The sequence below is a fragment of the Protopterus annectens genome, chromosome 7.part0 (assembly GCF_019279795.1).
Source record: "Protopterus annectens isolate FY-2018-M chromosome 7.part0, PAN1.0, whole genome shotgun sequence".
Taxonomy (NCBI): domain Eukaryota; kingdom Metazoa; phylum Chordata; order Ceratodontiformes; family Protopteridae; genus Protopterus; species Protopterus annectens.
In genome coordinates this window covers 1,223,615,720-1,223,637,282 of record NC_056739.1, presented here as the reverse complement: position 1 = coordinate 1,223,637,282, position 21,563 = coordinate 1,223,615,720, and the positions used below count along the sequence as shown (strand labels likewise).

Below are 21,563 nucleotides of genomic sequence, written 5' to 3'. Positions count from 1 at the left end.
CTCTCAGTGACAATCCATGTCATTGACAGGGTGGAGTTATACCTTTCTTCTGCAGCTACTGTTGTATTCCTCAGAGGGGTCATGAATCAGGCTTCCAGAGGATAGCTTGCATTTCCTAGAAAATACAAAAAGAAAAATAAAAGGGGAGAGACCCAACAAAATAACTGTGGTTTAGTAGTAAGCAATACAGTTTACTAAGAATAACTAATTAGATGATTACAACTGAAATTTCCCCTTGCCAAAAAGGAGACCATGGGGCATCCTACCATGCAGAAAGAGGTGGTAGAATGAGCTTGCATGCCAGGTATGGAAATCATGGACACTGTCAGGATGCTGAGCCAACACATTGGGGATGCACCCCCATGCATCATATACTACCTGGCATTTGATGGAATGGTAGTCCTTCCTATTGCAGTACTTCCCCACATCGACCTGATGGGTCCCTGATTGCAACATGGGTACAATCTATAGCATTGTACACCTCATAAAAATGTGCCATTCTGTAAAAGTCATGCATGGTTCTGGCTCTGTCTTGAAGTGACATCGGGAAATAGATATATTGATCCACATATGCCAAAATTATATCAAGAAACTGCTGAATTATCCTCGAGACAGAAGACAGAGAAATACTCTCATGTACCCAGGCTGTCTCTGGAAGGTCCTTGTGACAAGTGGAGTGAGGGCTATACATATTGTAGTATTCACAGGTATAGGAAGGACCCACATCCCCTCCATTTCCTGTCTGTTGTCCTTGCATGCTCACTAAATTCCTTAAAATATCTCTGTCCACTCTAAACCTATCATAAAAGTTCCTGATTATCAAAATTATATTGAGTTATTTTTTTTCCCTGTATCTTTATCTTCTTGACCAGTGAGAGCTGCTGGGTGCAAGCAGTTTTCCCAAAGCAAGCAACTCACACTGGGAAATAGCTAGGCTGGCAGCAACAGCAAGCATCTTTGCCAAATGCAAAGTAGATAGAAAAGGTAAGATTCTACCTCTTATAACATTTCTGCAGACGGTGTAGAAAAGCATCAAAACTGACTGACTCACAAATGGATAGGAAGAGGTTATATTAGCAGAAGAAGTTCTGCATCTCTTCTCATTAGAATCTCATTAATCATTCATCTTCATAATTTTATTTTAGGCTACTGCAAGTGAATGTAAATAGTGTCTATGAAACTCACCTTGGGTGTGTTAATGCGAGGGCAGCACAGATTGTTGTTACACGAGTAATGACTATGAATACCATTTTATATCCTTGCTCTCCTTTTAAATTTCATTACAAAACTTCAGGTAATAACAACAGAATGTTCAGCTACAAAACACAGCTATGAATGTAATTCTAACCTCAGAGATTCTAGTGCAGCACACCTCTGAATTTGACTCCACAGTTGTAGCTGCCCAAAAGCATGGCATTTTAGCCACACCATGTTATTACTGAATTTTGTTTTTCTGGTTAGTTGTAGAGGACTTTACCTTCTCTTATAATGACAACATAACAATGAAGTAGTTTTGGCCATTATTATACTCATTATACTGAACAGCAATTGACCAGAATATGCAAAATGAAAACTAAGTATAATGCAGACTGTCAGACCATGGCAGTAAAGACACACAAACTAAATCCGCTGGAGTCTGTCTTTTAAAGGCAATATCTTTGCCTCTTTTGATATTTCAGTACTAAACTTTCAGGTAATAACAGCAGGGTATTGAACTATGAAATGAACCTAAGACTGCAGTCAGTTCTAACCCCAGAGGTTTCAGTGCAGCAAAACTCTGAACTTGACTCAACAGCTTCAGCTACTTGAAAACACATTGTTGCCATGATGCGTCAGAGATAAAACTATATATATATATATATATATATATATATATATATATATATATATTATTATTATTTTTTTTTTTTGATAAAATATATAGGATGTTTACTTCTGAAAAATGAGCATTTAGTAAACATGTTCTGGCATTCATTTTACCCAGCCTTTTGGGTAGAGGTCAAATAACCTTCAGGTGGGAAACCAGTCATATTGTCAGACTGCAAAAGCCCTCTGAAATTGTGAATCTGCGAGCTGTATATTAGAGACCATATGTCAGTTCTCTAAAAGCAGTTCCCAATAAAAATTCAGGGACTTCTAATAAGAGGCAGAGCACCTCACTGGCCCTCTTCAAGAGAAATCTTGAATACTGGATGGGAAATAGAAAATTCACCCCAGGTATCACTACAGTGGCTCTACTCGACAGAGGCACTGGGAACTAAGGTCAGGTGGCATGATGCCAGGGTAATCCTATGGGCTAGGCTTGCAAAGGCTCCAGGGCCATTAGTCTAGTACACACCTATGAACCTATGAAACTATGATACTTGTATACAAAATGTTTCCAAGGGTATACTACCTTTTACTTGAAAGTAATCACATAAATATCAAGTTAGCAGAATAGCCACCTCTACGGTAAACTCTCTCAGCCAAAGGTTAATAAAATAATCCGTGAAGCTGTAAGTGGCTGAGAATGAAGCAGAAAATGAATGTAAACGATGTGTTGATGTCCAAAATTCAGTATATCACTAAAGCACTGAAACACTCGATGAGATCCAAATATGAATACCAAAATGATGGATAAATCAGGATTTTATTAGACAAGCGCTTTCGCTATAGATAGCTTCCTCAGGTCTGTTTTATACAAATGAATTTAAATTTAACACCACTCTTATAGTCCTGTAAATTCAATTAAAACTGGTCTCATTACATATTTAAAAGGGAAACGTTAGTTGTTCAAAAATGTCAAACTATCTACAATAAAAACATGCACAAATATGTGCAAAAAAGCTTTATAAAGATAAAAACCATGTGTGTGACTCATGCATACATATGTATAATATATAATATGATATAATAAGTAATATGTAAAATGTAAAAATGAAGTGGGATTCATGTGTGTATATAGCAGCAATAGATATATGTTAAGACCATGTTAATGTGTAATATAAGTGTATAGAAATATGTGTATAAAAAACATTTGTGCATATAATCAATTTCAGTACACCCTACAAAAATTAAATATATACACCCATATATATGTAAATTCATACAATGCTGCATGTACATGTTTATTGGGTGTAATGGATACTGTCTTTGCTCAGGTATCTAATAATAAGAGATTTTCATCATGTATGAACTCCTAAAACCTATGCACACAGATATAACTTCTTCGACATATAAATACAATAATAAATAATTGAGCAATGAAATATATTGATTATAATGAATGCTGTAGCATATTACCATAAATTTAAATGAGTCTATGCATAATAAAGTAATCCACTTATAAGTTGTGAAATATATGCATATGGAACTCACAAAACATATGCATATAAATATGCGCAGACATATCAAAAAACATCAAAAATGTTAGACATACATAATTCTACATACTGACTAACATAAAATGGATGTGTACTAAAAATAACACAATAAAAAATACGTGATAAAGTATAAACCTTAAGGCAAGCCTCCTATTAAATATGCATCTTACTTAATTTTCCTTCTCTTCCTTAATTTCGGTTTTATAGATACCCTCTCATTCAGTCCTGTTCCACTATCTGCCCTTAAACGTATAATCCAGTCATTCTCCCTGTCCTCAGTGTGATTTCGGATATCACCTCCTCTCCTATTGATTGGTATAACTTCCAATACTCTAAAAAGAAAGATATGTAAAGAATCATTATCTACCACATGTTTAGCTAAAGCATTGTTCAGACAACCTTTCCTAATGTGGTAAATATGTCCTCTAATACGATCTCCAAATTTACGATTAGTTTTGCCTACATAATAACACATGCATGCTTGACACACTGCTAGGTATACTATATTGCTAGTCATGCAATTCGCTACAGTGTTGGTATTGAAAACTTTCCCTGTATCGGGATGCAAAAAAGATGAATTTGTGTCTATATACATGCAAAAATTACATTTACCACATGGCTCTGTGTTGCCTGGGCCTGTGTTGATGTTACCACCTTTGATATCACATAACATCCTTTTGAGATTCTTTTTATTCCTATATTGGAATTTTGGAATGTCACCTACAACATTCTTGATGTCATCATTTATTTTGAAAATATTCCAATATTTGCCTATGATATCCCTGATTCTATGACTATCAGAGGTGAAAGAGGTCATGAATTTCACGACAGAAGAATTATGCTCATTACCAGCGTTTCTATGTGAGCTATCAGGTCCAAAATATGGTGTTGCAATAGTACATCTTAAATTGGGCAAATCTTGTAGGTTCTTCTCTACTTCATATCTGTCATAGCCTCTCTCTAATAGTCTATCTTTCAATGTGTCAAGTTCATGACTGAAGCCTTCGTTCGTAGGGTTGAGCCTGGAGGCCCTTATTCCCTGTCACATAAATATAATGGCTGTGTTACTCTTTGATTGATACTGCTCCCCCAACAGACTACATTAATAATCATTTGTAAGTGATTATATAATTACCATTTCTTTTTCTACACAACTGGCACCCCACCTACACAAACAGGCAGCCATTTCTGGCAGTCACTTCTCATGTAATTGCCAACTTAGGTTAAATAACAGTGACAGTAACAGCATGGCATTTTTTGCTGCTGGTGAAGAGCACTCCACTCTAATGTAGATTGTCATAAAAATTAAATAAAAAATATAAGTATATGGTACTGTGCATAGTATGTACTGTTACCACTGCCTGCAGATTTATCTAGTTTCTTGCCAGAAAAAGTAAAACAAAAATATATTTCACAGCAAGTGTATCTCATGTTAGAGATTTCAGACACTATGGGCTGTCCACAACCACACTCCCATCAAGCCACAGCAATGATCACTTTATTATGCCCACAGTAGCTGCCCTTTTCTTTCATCCACTGAATGCCCCAAACAGATAACTACTTCTTGTGATCAAGTATAATCTACAAAATTGCTAAACATTAACCACAGTAATTTATTTCAAGCAACTGCTGTGGTAACCCAGTTATGTTGATTGTCGTAAATGTGAAAAAAATGTATCCTTTCTGCACTGGATACTGTCCATTTTTATCACTGCCAACGTTTTTTTCTGGTTTCCTACCAAAAAGTAAAATAAAAGACATAACTGCAAGAGAACTGTACTACAGTAACTGAAGTTACTGTACTAGCCAAATATTTACTTTGCAGATGTGCTGCAAAGAAAGATTTTTTTCTGATTTTAAAACTAGCTTCTTACAGATTTTAAAATAAGAAAAAAAGATAAACTGAAACCAAAATAAACCTGGCACCCACACCAGTGACTCAAGCATGTGTTGCCATAGTAGTTCATAATTCACATGCAGTAAGTTAAGCTAAGCAGTTTCACTACCAATATCTTTGAAAGTATGTGGAAGAAACAGCCTGCCATAGATGTATAAAGACAGCTGAGATAGTACTTTGAAAAGTCAGAAGACATCAGCAAGACGTACCTTTAAGAAAGGTAATAGTTGCTTGTCAAAAAAAGAGTTTGTCTTGAATGATTGGCCTGTTGTATTGCATCTTGTTGTGATATGCATAATAAAACATTTAACAGCCCTAACAGAGCATTTTCTGAAAAGAAAACTGCCACTTTTGTGGTCTGTTTCTCAAATGTGTTAGCTCAAGATAAATTAGGCATTGCAGCTTGGATAAATATTTGCATGTATATTAAGTACAATAACTTAAACACTTATTTATTTATTTATTTTATTTATTTTATTTATTTTACATTTGTTGACCGGGCTAGTCTAGCTGGATACATGTCCATTTTCAGTAGAGGCCCGGGGAGAAAAGCTCCATAGATTTGACAAAAAACATCAGAAGATCAAGTCCTAGTATTACATTCAAAGTCAAATGAAAAAGTAATAGGGTTATACAACTAATTTAAAGAGGTAAACAGTCTTAGGTCGTTGGAGTACCATAGCTACAATGAAGACCCTTGCAATTTGGATTGGGTGGAAATTAGGTAGTCCTGGGATGTTTGCTATTAATCAGGATTAGAACATGGGCATAGCCATTCGGACTTTAGGAGATCTTTGAGTTGTTTTTTGAATTGGTGGAGTGAGGTCTTGTGTCTTAGGTTGTTTGGGAGGGCATTCCAGGATTTTCCAATGGAATTAGCATAGAGTGCTTCACCTCCCGAATTGTTAGATTTAATAGTTTGAATTTGTAAGCTTTTGGATGATCTAAGGGATGTAAGGTTAGAGTAGGGGGTAAATATTTTGTTCATTGAGGGGGTTTTGTCAGGATGGTGGGTTGCTTTGAAAGCCTCAATGAGTTGATTGAGTTTGAGAATGTTAGGTAGTTCTAACCAATCTAGTGTTCTGAGATTGTTGCAGTGATGTGTACGATAGGGCATTCCTGTTATAAATCTAGCTATGTGGTTATAGGTTGTAGATAGTTTGTTGAGTTCTCTTTTATTAAGGAAGGATAATATCGGGGAGGCATAGAGGAGTGTGGAAAGGAGGTGAGTCCGGGCAATGGTTAGTTTAGTGTGTGGGGTTAGGAAGTTCTTAATTCTATACATGGACCCGAGTTTCTTGTTTACCGACTTAATGGTCAGGTTGATATGAGTATCAAATTTAAGCTTGTGGTCTATGGTCACACCTAGTAGTTTGGTGTGGGAGACAGGGTCGATTATGGTCCCATTATTGGATGTAACGTGAATGATGGGGTGGTTGGTGCTAGGAGATTCATTTCCTTGATGGGTAGAAGTAGTGGGGAAAAACAGAAGTAATTTGGTTTTGGATGGGTTTAGTAAGAGTTTTAGTTCCAAGAACCATTTTTCAACTAGGGAAAAACAGTTTTGGGTTGCGACTTGGAGTTTGTCGAGGGAGCTGTCAGAGCAGATCAGGGTGGAGTCATCTGCATATTGTATGCAGGTGGCTTTGGGAATGATGGAGTGCAGATCATTAATAAATATGGAGAAAAGAAGAGGACCAAGGATAGATCCTTGGGGAACGCCAATATTTGTGGTGAGTAGGTCGGATAAGCTATTTTCCCATTGAACAGCCTGTTGTCTACAAGAAAGGTAGTCATTAAACCAGTCTATGGTAGTTTTGCTAAGATAGTATGCCTCCAGTGTGTGGATCAGCTGTTGGTGATTGACCATGTCGAAGGCTTTGGATAGGTCGAGGAAGAGCACAGAGGATATTAATTTATTGTTTCGATTGTGGTTAACTGAGTCAACAAAGGAAAGGAGAGCAGTAGTTGTGCTATGATGGGGGCGAAAGCCGTGCTGGGTGTGAGACAGGAGATTGTTTCGAGTAAGATGGGTAATGAGCTGCTTGTGAATGCAGCGTTCCATGATTTTGGCTAGAGGAGATAGTATAGCTATGGGTCTGTAGTTTGATGTGTCAGTGGAAGATCCACCTTTATGTAGAGGGATGATGTGGGAGATTTTCCAAATAGAGGGAATAGAAGCTTCTGAAATGGTCCGGTTAACCAAGATAGAAACAGGGTAGGCTATGGCATCAGATGCAATTTGTAGGTAATTGGCTGGGAGCAAGTCAGCCACTAGGGTGGTTGGTTTGAGTTTATTTAAGAGGGTTCTAATATAGGAGGTAGGTACGGGTTGGAGGTTAAAGGAGGGTTGAGTTGGGTCTTTGGTTGAGGGTGTAGCCGAGGGTGAAGTAGTAAGTTGGTTGGCGAGGGACTGGATGGTTTCTGTGAAAAATGAATTAAAGGTGTTGGCTATTTCTTTAGAATCTTTACCAATGAGTTTTTCAGGGGTAGGGGTGGTAGATTTACCTGGATGAAGGAGGTGATTAAAACTGGCCCAGAATTTCTTGGGATTATTCTGGTGTTTATTTTGGAGGTGACAGTAATACTGTTTTTTGTCAGACAATACGGCTGCTTTAGTTGAGTTTCTAAGCTGAAGAAACTTGATGCGATCTAGTGGGGTTTTAGAGGTTCTCCATTTGTGCCAGGCCTTGTCTCGATGTTTAATTTTGGCTTTAGTGTCTTTTGTTAGCCAGGGTGCGATGCGTACCTTAGTTCTAGTAAGATGCTTAGGAGCATGGGAGTCAAGTATTTTTAGGAAAGTGTTATTAAAATATAACACACTCTCATCTAAGGGTAAAGTTTTTAGGATGGACCAATTGCATGCCTTAAGTTCTGCAATAAAATGGTCTGGGACAAAATTCTTACTGTTCCTAACTAGTCTGGATTGTGGATGATTTGAAGACTTAATGTAGAGGTAGTGCCAAATTTATCATAGCAGTGGAACAAGGGAGCCAGTAATTGACAACCATCCTGGATTAATTATCAAGCCTCTTGGGGGTTTTGTGATTCTGCCAAAATATTATGCCTTCAGCTACTCCAGCACTTCTTAAATACTGTAGTTGAGTGCAGTATTTACAGTCACAATGGATCTTTAGGGATTTGATTCAAGTAGCAGTTTAAATGTCCATCCAATGCTTGCTTTGTTGATCTAGTTAAAAATTTGGATTTTTGACTAAGCTTTAATGACATGGCAGTTAAAAGGATTACTACTTGTGTTGTATTTACAGTGTTATTGTTGTATCTACTGTTATTTGTTTGTGATCAGTATCAGTAGACATTTTACTAGGGATTTCTTATTAAAAGAACTGGAGGTCATTCTTGCCAAAGCTGCTGCTATGGAGAGTTCACTGTGTTCATTGTTACTGAACCAAAAAAAAAAAACTGAAAACCCTCAGTTTCTTATACAGTGTGACACATACCTGTGGTAATGATCAGATGGGATTACAATTAATATTGGTGAGAAGAAGACAACATGGTAGGACTCTTTTCATAAATAATCTACTGCCATGGTGAATACCCCCACTCTAAATTACATATGTCTGATAAACATGTAATTAATCCAGTCTGTTATAACCCCTGGAAAAGTATATAGTAAATTGACTTAATGTTTTTTTTTTATTTTGGAGTGAAGTAAGTCTTCCATAATTAATGCAGAGCTAATGATGAAAAGAGCTATAATTGCTTTTAGAAGTCTGAAACACTGAATGAAAGAATACTGGTAAAGGAAGATTAAAAATGAGATCCTGAAATGGAATCTACCATTTAATCAACTAAATATAACTTTCTGTGAAGTTTAAGAAAAACTCTGAGATTACATATTTTTTTGAGGAGGAATTGCTGGATACCCAAGCAGGTTTCCATTTTCGGTCTCTAGCAAGCAGGATGCTATCAATTTGCAGAGTGTATATTGTCTGATAAAATGCTAATGTGTTCTTTTAAATTGTGCGTGTAGAGCAATGACTTAGATGTTTTGCATTTCTGTAGGCATATCCCTCTCTAAAACCATTGGCATCTTGGGTAATGGACTTGTTACAGAGAATCCAATTTCTGCAAAAGTGGATCAGTGAAGGCATTCCAGCTGTGTTTTGGATCAGTGGATTTTTCTTCCCTCAGGCCTTTTTGACAGGGACATTGCAAAACTTTGCAAGAAAAATGATTATTTCAATTGATACAATCTCTTTTGATTTCAAGGTAATTATTTCAGATGCTTTTATTTTCCCATTGAACAGTAATAGCATTATGCAACATTTTTATTCTCTGAAAATATAAAGATTAAATCATCAATGGAGATTTATTGTATCGTATGCCATGCACAGCTGACTTCATTCATTTGTTGCAATACCATGAGTGCAGATTCTGTTTACAATACAGTAGCATTCTCATCAAAGGAAAGTCCACATTACAGTTGTTGAACTTCTGGTTTCATAGATACGTTTTCCAGCATGGGACTTTGATGCTGAAGTAAGCTTAATCAAGACAATGGTATTGTTAACTCTGATAAACTAATACCTTTGTCATGATGGCTTACTATAACAGTTAATCATAACACATGGGTTTACCAATCTTATGTGCTGTTATTTCCTGGACAGTGGTCTTAACAACTGTGCTCATATCCCTATGAAGGCCTGCTCTAGTCTTGTGCCAGTGATCTGTAGAAGGTCAGGTGGTGCAAGGAGAGCATGTATATTATCAGCATTGCTAAAAGCCTTCTTCATTGCTTCTTACAACTCTCTTTATTTACTTCCCTCATCAGCAGCAAGCAATTTTATCTGCATATGGGTTCTTGCTGAATGACTGTTTATTATAGTTCTTCAGAGACCATTAATTAGACTTTAATAAGACTTTAAACTGTGCCTGGTGATTGACATTGCTTTAATACCATAAATAACTGTATTTTGCATATTGTTTTATTTCTTATTTAGTTAGTTAGTTAGTTAGTTAGTTAGTTAGTTAGTTAGTTAGTTAGTTAGTTAGTTAGTTAGTTTTTATATTTTTTTTTTTGGAAAACAAAGAATGAGAATTTAGATAAGTAACAGAAAAGGGGTAAAGTAGTAATACTCAGCAAAGGTGAATTATCAAATGAAGTAACAAATTACTTAAAAATACAAAACCTCCAGTTTCTGTCATGATGTTAATGCTATTCAATTGACTCCCAAAAATATGATGTACATTTTCCATATAAAGTACCAAAGTTCACTGACCTTGGTGCTGCCAAAAGAAAAGACTTCAGGAAGTGCTTTGTTTGTAACTACACTGTTATCCCCATTGAGCATGTGGGATACAGTTGCTTCAGCAGCAGATGAACCCTAGCACTTCAGCAGTGGTTAGTTGGAGTAACCCCATCATTGCTCTTTTAATTTGTTTCTTGATTTATTCCAGCCTTCATTTGACTGTATGACCTTTGCAAGGAAGTATTCTGATATTATACAGAAATCTGTAATAAAAGAGTAGGAATATTCACTGGCATCTTCAGTGAACTAGTGTCAGTCTATGGATATAATCTAGAGATGCAAACTTTTGAATCATTTGCAAATATATGTGAAGGTTAAGAACTACAAGGACTACAGAAAGAAAACAGAATTATTTTCCATAACTAATTTAATGAAAAAGATTTTTAAAGCACATTCACTTTCTTTCTAATCTGAATTTTGAGAAAAAGTATCCCTCTCCATCTCAGGGTCTCTACCAGCAGTATTATTTTACAGATAACCTTAAATATAAAGAAAAAAATGTTATGTTGACCTGGCATAGGGGTGCCCAGTGGGAGTGGGCTTGTATCAGGGTTCAGTTCTGAGGCCACTGCTGTTCATGCTGATGATGGACTACATTAACTAATGAGCCTGAGGAGACAGATCAACAAAGCTACTATATGCAGATGATGTAAACAAGAACTCCAACAAATAACAGGATGTGCCCATGGCAGCTGCTCCTTTTTCCCTGCCTTAGGTATGGCTTTGTTCATCAGTACCAGATTAGTTGCATTAGTAATACATTTTTTTTATCAGCATGGAACTCCTTAGCAGTTTTTTTCAGAAAAGCAATTTAAAGAAAAGCAAATCAGTTACAACACAAGTATATCAGGCAAAGGAAACTTTATTCAAAGGCCCTTGAAAAGACCATTACCTCTTTTATTCCTTCCCCTTCATTAATATGTGTGTGACATACGTTTCAGAGTTGTTTTCATCTTAGTAAGAGTTGGTAAGAGATCTCTTCAGAGAATTATTTTTTTTTTTTGTAAACAGTTCAACAATGATCATTTTTCACTGAATGCAACTTGTTCTACACCACCCATCCCTCAAATGGAATAAACATTAGAAATGATGAAATAGTTGTTAACTCATTACATCTGAGGATGCCTTCAGGTGCATCTGCAGTTAACTTCTACTGATGCCTAGGCATCAAATATTGCCTATTCATATTTGCATCAATAATTCCAAAATCATGCTATATGCAAGGTTTTAAAAGATTTCATCGTAAAGCTTACACAATGGCAAACTGAACTGCATTAATATTTGACCTCTGTCTAGTGCAGGTAAATAGATATTAACTGTTGATTTTTTATGATATTAATTTATATAGATATCATTTTCAATTTTTTCTAAATATCTCAACAACCAAGTAACACAGGCAGAACTCGGCCTCATATGAAAGCTCTCAGCTAGATGAATGAAATACTGCTTACAGTATGTGTGTAACTTGAGTGTTTGCTGAGATGTTGTACTGTAAGTTGTTTGCAAAACATTACAAATGAAATAGTTACTGTGTTTACTGTGACTTATAAAATTTGGTTTAAGACCTAGAACCTAAAGAATACTACCACTATAAAAATAGTTTGTGCTGAAGTGTTTGCCAGTTATACTTCTTTCATAACTCCTGTGATTCCAGACATATGAACATTTGTTTGAAATGTTAGGACATAATTTGATTCTGTCAAAAGGCTTAGCCTCTGCCCATTGGAAGTTACAGTGTAGACTTCCTGAGCTCCATTGGAGTGAATGAGTTAGTATAAAAGAAATGCCAAGTGTACCTTCATGTTAAAATGTTTGCTGATTTTACTTTAGGTTGTTCTTGATTCAGATAAAACTACAAAACCATTTCCAGATTTTTCAAATCTAAACAAGTTACTTTTGTGGGAAAAAGTTGTTAAAATTGGGTTTGTTCTTTATCTTTCTACTTAAAATGTGTATTAAATTACTTCTATTAGCCTCCATTTTGCATACAGGAAAGTACATTTAAACTACTACACTTATCTTACCATTTAAATTAGCTTTGTGTGGTTCCTGCTTTGTATTTGTTCTGAATCTGAAGTTAAAGCTATTAAATGCTTTTCCAAGTTGTTTCTGGGCTGTAAGTAGGTATTTAATCAATGTTTGTGGTCTCTCTCGTTTTTCTGCATTTTTAATACACGTCCTTTGAATTTGAAGCTACAGTTATGAATTTGTTTGGGTTTTATTGATTCAGTTGTTATTTTTCTAAGCTCGTAAGTAGAATAATTACTGTTGCTCATCTAATTACTGTCCGTTAATCACTTTTCAAACTTAAAAACAGTTTTGGCCAGCTGTGTTAGTTGTAGCTAGAGCTTGTGGCAATTAAACCCAGTGGCAGTGAGAAGTTTCTACAGTACTGGGAAGATAAGCACCATTGGCTAAAGGTTAAAGTATTTCCTATGTATTGTATTTTATTATATATTGTACAAGCAGTCAACCATCTTTGCCTTTAAGAGTCTATCTTAATCTAATACCAAACAAAGCATTTGGACTCCATTTTGCATCCAGGGAATTACATTTAAACTACTGCACTTATATTACCATTTAAATCAGTTTTGTTTATGACACAATTACCATTTTCCTGTTGTGCTTTTAAACGTGGAGGCTTTTGAGCTTCATGTCTCTACTATGTATCTGACCGTGGAAGCTCCACAGTCTCATCTCCAGTATACTTGGCCTTGGGAGCTCCTCTAGTCTTATCTCCTCTGCTCATCTTGTTGGTCACTGACAGATAAAATTGGGAAGACCCTCCTCTTAGACTATCAAAGCTCGAATGCGCCTCCATTTCATACCTTATCTGGTGCCTATTGCATATTTTTAGGCTGTGCTTACAGTCCCCTTCATTTTGATACAATTAATTTTGCAATTTTTGCCACTTATCTCATTTTGTATTGCTTGTTCTTCTAGCTTCATTTGCACTTGTAGGAGAATTGTGAATTACTGCAAGATCTGAGCACTGTTTAAACATTACACTGCATTCTATCTCTCTAAGTAGTGTTACTTATAAAAAGTAACTGCATTTTAAGTTGCTCTGGAGTTTAGTCTTGTAGTTTCATTCACACCTGTGAGAGAATTGTTAACTAATGTAGGATCTGAGCCTCATTTACTTATTTACTACTATATTTTTCCATAAACAGTGTTAGTGGTAAATCCCTGCTGGTATGTTGCCTTAGACTGCAGTTTGGATTGCAATAGTGGCAGTATTGTAATTTTTACTGCAGGCTTTTGTATATTGTATTGTTTTTCATCTGACTGCATTATTTTGGGAATAGTGCTTAGAAAGTGTTCTGGTGAGTGCATTTGTGTCATGTTCACTGTAACAGCATAGTGACTGCTTTGCTTTAAGAGACTATAGCTAATGTGTCCTGTGTCTAGTGTATTGTTTTTTGGTTGATGTATTATTTAGGGACTAGTGCCTAGAAATTGCTCTACTGAGTGCACTACTCTCCTTTTCGTTGCTACTTAGTGACTGCCCATCTTTTACAGGCTGTTGATATTAGTGCCACTGCCCAGTCACTGCTGTGTGGTTTGTGCAAGTATTCTGAGTTGTGAAAACACTTGTGACTCCACATATTAGCTGTATAAAGTCAGAAGTTCAGTATGAAGGCTGGTGATAGCTGTGTGGTAAATAACCTTAGCTATTGTATGTTCAGTGCCTGTCATCTCTGACTTTAAAATTCAGCTGTGTGATAATTGAAGTTCATTGTTGGCCTTTAGTATTCATTCTGTGGTATGGTATAAAGCTACAATGTCCAGCACCTACCACCTCTTCTGTGACGTGTGCAGCTGACTATTATAGTCAAGTATAACTCTATAAACTAATTGTGTGAGATTAGCATTACTGTGTACAATTTAGCCTAATTCTGCCTTTTAACTAAATGTTGCTCAATTTATTACAATCTAATTTCAGAATATCACCTTAAATACTTTATCTATAAATCTTTAAGGTCTACTGTAGTAGTCTTCAACCAGCTCTTGAGTACTGTGATCAACTGTAGCTCTACGTCTTCTGGAAGTGTGGCTGTCCATTGTCACCCCCATCTGAGGTCAGTCTAATTACATTAGCTCATTTAAGGCAGTGTAGCTACTCTCTTAAGCTTAGTAAATGTTCACTACTTCTACCAATTACAGTGCAACCTGTGAAATATGTAAATATTTAAGACACGTGGAGGCAAACCTCTCACATCAAGACACTGTTGGTAAACATCATACATCCACAACACCACATAAGTCACAACATAACATTAGGACCATAACTTAGGCTATAAATTAAAAATTGCCGAAGCCTATTAGAACATGCTGTAAAAAGATCACACCTTCTGGCACACTAGGCAACACCCACTTTCTGTCCAATCAGACATACTGGAAATCACTACAGCTCACTCAAGAGTTACCAGGAAAGCAATCATAAGACCATAAGGCCCACTAAGTGTGCTTCCATATAGGAAATGTTTAAGTCATGGGTAACTCTAATGTCAGGCATACAAACTCAACACTCACCAGACTGGACAAGAGAAGAGTCACTGTAAGCTGCTTTTCTGGTCCCAGGATCTGTGACATTGCAAAGGAGCTAAGGTCCCTTACACCAGACAAATATGATATAGCCTAGTGGTGATCACATGGGAGTGAATGAGGCATTCTACCCACAAGGACTTGCAAATAGAGAGTTTTACTATGCACGTGTTAAAGTTGGAATGACTCTGTTCTTCAGTAATGTCTTGCTTTCACCAAGAATGATGTCTAGATACCAAAACAAGATAACTGGATATGAGTATTTGCCAAGAAGTTTGTTTCATTCTAATGTAACCCAGTATGTGCCGGCATGAGATGAGATAGTAGATGAACTTCCTTTTTTTTTTTATCAGGTACGACTTACACCTCTCATTCCAGGACTTCTGCATGTAAGCTAAAGCTTTTGCTGAACCCATAGTGCCTTTTTTGGGCAAGATCCACTTACTGGACATTCCAACTCAGAAAACTGAAACTTTGACAACCTTATGGTAACATTAATCCACATTACAAGTCTAAACAGAAAAATGCCAGAACTTGAAGGCTTCTGGCAACTTGTACATATTCATATTTGTGTATTTACTGAGATATGGTTTCAGTGCAATGACAGCACTCCCTCTACACTAGGATTTAACACCTATTATAGCTTCAGGCCCTTGAATAACTGTGAATACCTGATGTGTTGTTGTCCTATCTCTCCTTTATTCTTACTAGGTTGGGTTCGGATCTGATCCATGGATCTGACTTGGTGTTATATAGAAGCTCAAGGTCTTCCACTAGCTCGTGGCTAACCCCCATCCCATCATGCACTAGGAGAGTTCCCCAGATCTCATTTGCTGCTAAAAAAGATCAGGTGCTCTTCTTACTGGCTCTGGCTAAGTAGACTTTTCTTTTTTATATTTGAAAGAAATTGCTTATTTCCTTATTTTTTTTTCTGCCTGATAACTTCTTAAGTGGATTGTTTGCATTTCCGCTATTTCCTGTGGTTAAACTGCTGTTGGTCATTGTTTTTCCCATTAAGCCTTTTCTCCCTGTCCTGGCTTTGAATTTTAAATACCATTTTTTACTTAGAGGGCTTTCTTTACCCTTTTATTGGTCTTTTTCAGGTTAGTTCTTTTTTTTTTTTTAAGTTAGAGGGCTGCCTTAGCCCGTTTAAGTTAGAGGGCTTTCCCCCCCTCCCTTTTTTTCTAACTCCTCTGGGCATAGCCCATTTAAGTTAGAGAGAGGGCTGTGCCATCCTTTCCCTTTGTATTAGACTTGTTCTAGGTTAAAATTGTTATTGTTGTTTAAAAATATAAAAAATATATATATTCTGATTGTTAACTGTTTTTTCTTGATGCTGATTGATGGTTACAATGTCTTTCAAGGATTTTAAACCCACTGGGTTTAGAAAATGTGAGCAATGTGGACAAAAAATGTCCCTTACTGATAGGCATACCATTTGTGTGTACTGTTTAGGAGCTGTCCATCTCCAAGAGTCCTGTTCCATTTGTTATTCTTTTAATCATAGGGCTCTGTTGGAGACAAAGAACAAGTTAATTCTAAGAGGCCTATTGAAAACCCCCTTTTCCGAAGCAATACAATAAGGTCCGGGTTCTTTTAAGTCTGCCTAGTCTCCTTCTTCTAAGTCAGATAAGCCTGGGAAGAGATCTTCATTTTCCAGTGCTCCTTCAGAGCCATCTAAAAAGTTGTCCAAAGTTTCTTCTCCAGATCCTAAGGTTGTCAGATCCAAGAAACCTACTACTTTGGCTCCATCAGTTTCGGAATTTCAATTGCAGAGCCAGTCCCCTGAATTGGAACCAGTATCCCCCACTCTCAGGTCACCATTGCTCCAGCCCTCCAAATCTCCTGCCCCCTCGACTCAGTCTCCCAGGTGCCTGTCCAACGATGATGCAGATTGTGTGGTGCAGAGGCTGTCAAGGATACTTGCACTCGGCAAGCTTTTATCGGATCCAACCCTGAGGGCTTTGGATCTGACCGAATCCTCCCCTTAGGGCTTTGGATCTGACCGAATCCTCCCCTTCTACATTGATTCCACCTCTGATCTGACCTCGGACCTTGTACCCAGAATGTCCATTGCTGATCTTGTTGGAACTGAGACCTTTTACAGGATCTTCAGATCCTAACATTGCTCCGACATCCTTGGTTCTATTGAAATGCAAGGAGTCTAGGAGCCAATGCTCTCCAGTAAGGTCTGGAGAGGGGAGTCAGATTGGACAGTCGTCGGATCCGAACTTGCCTCTCAGGGCATCAGCTTGAGTGAGCTTGGCTCCTACTTTAGCCTCAGAACCATCCTCCTTGGTCCCAGGCATTCTCTCCAGTTCTTCAGAGATGAGGGTTTCCTCAGATCAGGGGCGGGGGCTTTTCAGGTGATAAGTAGAGTGCTGACTCCATCGGTAGTTCCACTGTCATCTCTGGACATTCTTCCCCCAAAGGCACTGATGTCTGCCTCTATACCCTTGCATCCACAGGGATGCGGAGATCCTAGACCTCAAGATGCCCCACTGAGTGCACCCCACTCTTCTGAAACCTTTACAGAATACCCCTCTGAAGAGGTCCCTTGGAAGAGGTTATGCAGGAGGAAGCATTTAGACTCCCCAGAGGAGTCTGTCACTTCGGATACAGACCTCAATGAATCCGAAGAGTCCCCACAGTCACCTCCTGATGCCTCCTTTGGAGACATCTTAGAAATACTTAAACAGAGAGGCAGCTGGAAGTTCACCAACCCCTTCAGCAGAGGAGTCTGTGTACCAGAAGGCTTTTGGATCTCACCCTTCCTCCACTTGGGTGTCTCCGCCTTTCAACAAACTTATGGATTTAGTTTCTCAAAAGGCGTGGGAGTCTCCAGATTCTGTGGAACATGTTACTCAGAGTCGGAGGCCAAATAAATTTATTACCTCTCTTTTGGACAAAAATTTTCTAACTAAGGGAGTCCCAGTAGATGCTATAGTGGTAGCAGCAGCCACCAAGAAGAAAATCTCAGAGACATTATCTTTTGTCCATCCACCGAACAAGGAGTCTCACACGATAGACATATATGGAAATCGCATTTTTTCTTCAGCGACATTTGCTGTTAGGTCGCTGAATTACCTGACTCATTTTACCAGATTACAGAGAGATCTCCTGAAAGAGCTAGGAGATACCCTGCAAGGTTCAGTAGCTGAAGGGGTGTCAGAGAAAGTTTCCTCTCAATGCTTTACCTTAAATTCACTGGTTAACTCTCCCATGAGACTGATTTCTTATGCATTGGATGGAGCGAGCAGAGCAGCAGGTTCAAGTGCAAGCAAAGACAGTCCTAAGAGTCTTAGGGACCATGGCAGCAGCAATGACCTTGATTCCCTTAGCACGTCTGCACATGAGAATTCTCCAGCCAGTTCTAGATGGCCACCAACTAGATAGCACACACTTCAGTTTGCTCCAACTTCTAACTACCAATCTAACCTCATCTAAGGCTGCTGCTGCAGCAATAATCTACAAAAATGCATCTTCTGCGAAATTAAAACTACTATCTTATCTGAGGGAAACTTATTTTTAACCTCCGAGTGTAAAAATAAGAAGCACATACCTTGGATCCAGGAGAAGACTAAACAATGATTCCTGTACATGTACTGGGGCCTGTAATTAGCAAGTATCAGCTATAAAGAAGAAAAGAAAAGAAGCAAACCTTAACGCAACCAAGAAAAATGGATCAAATGGAAACACAGACATCTGAGACAAGATTATCTCAAATTGCTTCTCCTGAAAAATAAACTATCACTAAGAGGCAGAAAACTACCAAATCACAAGCTGAAGCTACAAAGCATCAAATGAAACCAAAAAGTGTTTGATCTTTTGACATGGAGGAACTAAAAGCAGCATTGATGCCTCTGCAAACAGAAGTACAATCTTTCTTTTCAAAACTTACAGCATTTGGAAACAGCTTAGATCAAATAATAACCAGACTGGATAAAAATGAGGCTAGAATACTTAGTAATGAGACAAAGATAGAAGAAATACAGAAAGCTGCTTACATCAGTGAAAACTCTGTTAAAGATCTACCTAATGTGGCAAAAAAAAACCTTTGATCTCCTTCTTGAGAACAAAGAATTATCTCAAATAATTATTATTGAAAGAATACACCGAGCTCTGAGAAAATCTCAAACTCTGGATGCCCTCAGACAAATGTATGCAAGGATTCTTAATGCTTTACATGCTCAAGCAATAATTCAGGCTGCAAAAAAAGAAAACACACAGTATGAAATGGCTACAAGATTACCTTTGCTCAGGATCTGCCTCTACAGTTAAAACAGTTAAAACAAGTCCTATCGCCTTACTGTACTTCTTTAGTAAGCAGAAATATCAGATTCCAAATGAAATATCCAGCGAGACTGCAATTTCAGTATAATGGCTTACATTATGCAGTAAAAAATAAAGAAGCAAAAATGGCTTTTCTCAAAGCCTTTAAAGAACTACCAAGAAGTAATGTGCTTTTACCTCAAAAGGATCCTAACACAATTAGTAAATACTTCTATACATCTGTGCATGCTAAATTGACTTAAATGACAAGGTAAAGTACTTAAATTACCTTTTTTTCTATCTAAATCCATTGCTTTCTGTTAGGGTTTTCTAGTTCAGTTCAAAAAGCATGTCCATGCCATTCCCAACAAACTACAACACCCATAATCCTTTGCGACCATGAATCAGGAAGATTAAGCATAACTGAGGTCAAAAGAACAACTATGGCATCCATCTAAGCCAAAATAACTCCAAAAACCCACATTTGCAATTAAAAACGAAAGCAAGGCTCTCACATTTCAGAAAACTAATAATAATAACAGCAGATCCAGAAGGAATCACCACAGGAGGAAAATTTCCATAAAAACTGAAAACTTCTTTATTTTAACACAGAAAAATGAGCGCTTTCGCGTAGTAGACTACGCTTCTTCAGATGTAATTTAAAAATAAAACCACTGCCTTTTTATACACAACTTTTGGCGCGCACGCCAACAATAATTCAATTAAGTGATTGATTGATTAATCTAATCACTTGAAAATGTTACACAGTGAACTGTAACAAATGCATTGAAACCAAGGCATTTCAGATAAATTCCAAAGAAAAAACGCATAGTAAAACTGTTAAAATGTTTAAACATTCTAAATATAACCATTAAAAATCAGTTTTGCCGATAAATGTTGCATTCATACCAGCAATTGCATACAATATATATAAAAAATGTACAGAAAAAATGTACAGAAAAAAAAAAATCTATTTAAAACCATCTATTTAGAAATCATGAATAAATTATATATAGTGTTAGAATCATGATTTCACACTGTCATTTCATAACATTCTATTCACTCATCAAACTGTAGTGCATACAGAACAAGTATATATGCGTGACGCATACAAAATGTGTAAAGACACAAAAATGCTAAAACACAAAATTATTTTGCACGGTCATCACATAATATTAGAAGTCAGCCTTTATTAGATGGGCCACTAGTATGACTAACTTATGTCCTATATAACTAGATGTATGTAAATCTGGACAAAGTTCATATCTGAGTGCTGATAATCATCCAGCCAAAAGACGAGTTTCACTTCACGAACTCCACAAATGCCTCAGTGTGTAAATGAAGCTATTGATCTGCCTTACAAGTACTATTTAAATAATGATCATTAATCATTAAAAAGGCAAAATAAAGCAAACACTGACAAAAGACAAGTAGATGATAATAATGAATACTACCAATAAAAACTGTCCTTAAAAACTGATAATTTTAAAAATGCGAACGTAGTAAGCATATCAAACGGCAAATCAATATTAATTATTAACTACTGAATATCAATAAGTAAAATTATTTTAATGTTAGTTTAATATAAATACATGTTTACATGTTAACATAAAAAATATAAATATATAATATTAATAATGATGAATAATATAAGATTAAATTATTATATAATTAAAAAATAAAGAATAATATGAATTAATATTTAATAGCTGATTACTATTCAGTTCTCTATAAATTAAATATATTGAAAAAAATGTTATACATATGTATGTAAAAAAAGTTATATCAAACTTAGCCTACTATATAAGAGCATGTAAATATGAAAATAAATATGAAAATAAACCATGCCAAAACAAAACAGTTAACAGATATGAGTGCATGAAACTATGTATTTCTGTTATTTAATATCAGTTTAATGGAGACAGACTGGTTGATACCTGGGTAAATGTGCGCTTTTAGAATAAAAATCCATTTTAATTCAATGCTTGCCAGTTGGTTAATATTGTCACCTTCTCTAAAATTTTGAATAACTATCTCTAGAACTTTAAAACTAAAAGTGTGCGTTTTAAATTCTAATATATGTTTTGCTAAAGCATTATGCTCATGTCCTTTCTTTATGTCATAAAGATGGTTATAGACCCTATCTCTAAGTCTCCTCTTGGTCAGACCCACATAGAATGCATCACAACTATCACATGTTGCAAGATAGAT

At 36.7% G+C, this 21,563-nt stretch overlaps 1 protein-coding gene across 1 annotated transcript in view; it reads left to right on the top strand.

Moving 5' to 3' along the window:
• The window catches only part of DNAH1 (dynein axonemal heavy chain 1), a 5,225,710-nt gene that overhangs the window by 5,117,012 nt on the left and 87,135 nt on the right, over positions 1-21,563 (top strand). The window contains exon 77 of the mRNA XM_044076389.1: positions 9,286-9,492. Coding sequence (XP_043932324.1) covers positions 9,286-9,492 — 207 coding nt within the window. The remainder of the gene's footprint in view (positions 1-9,285; positions 9,493-21,563) is intronic.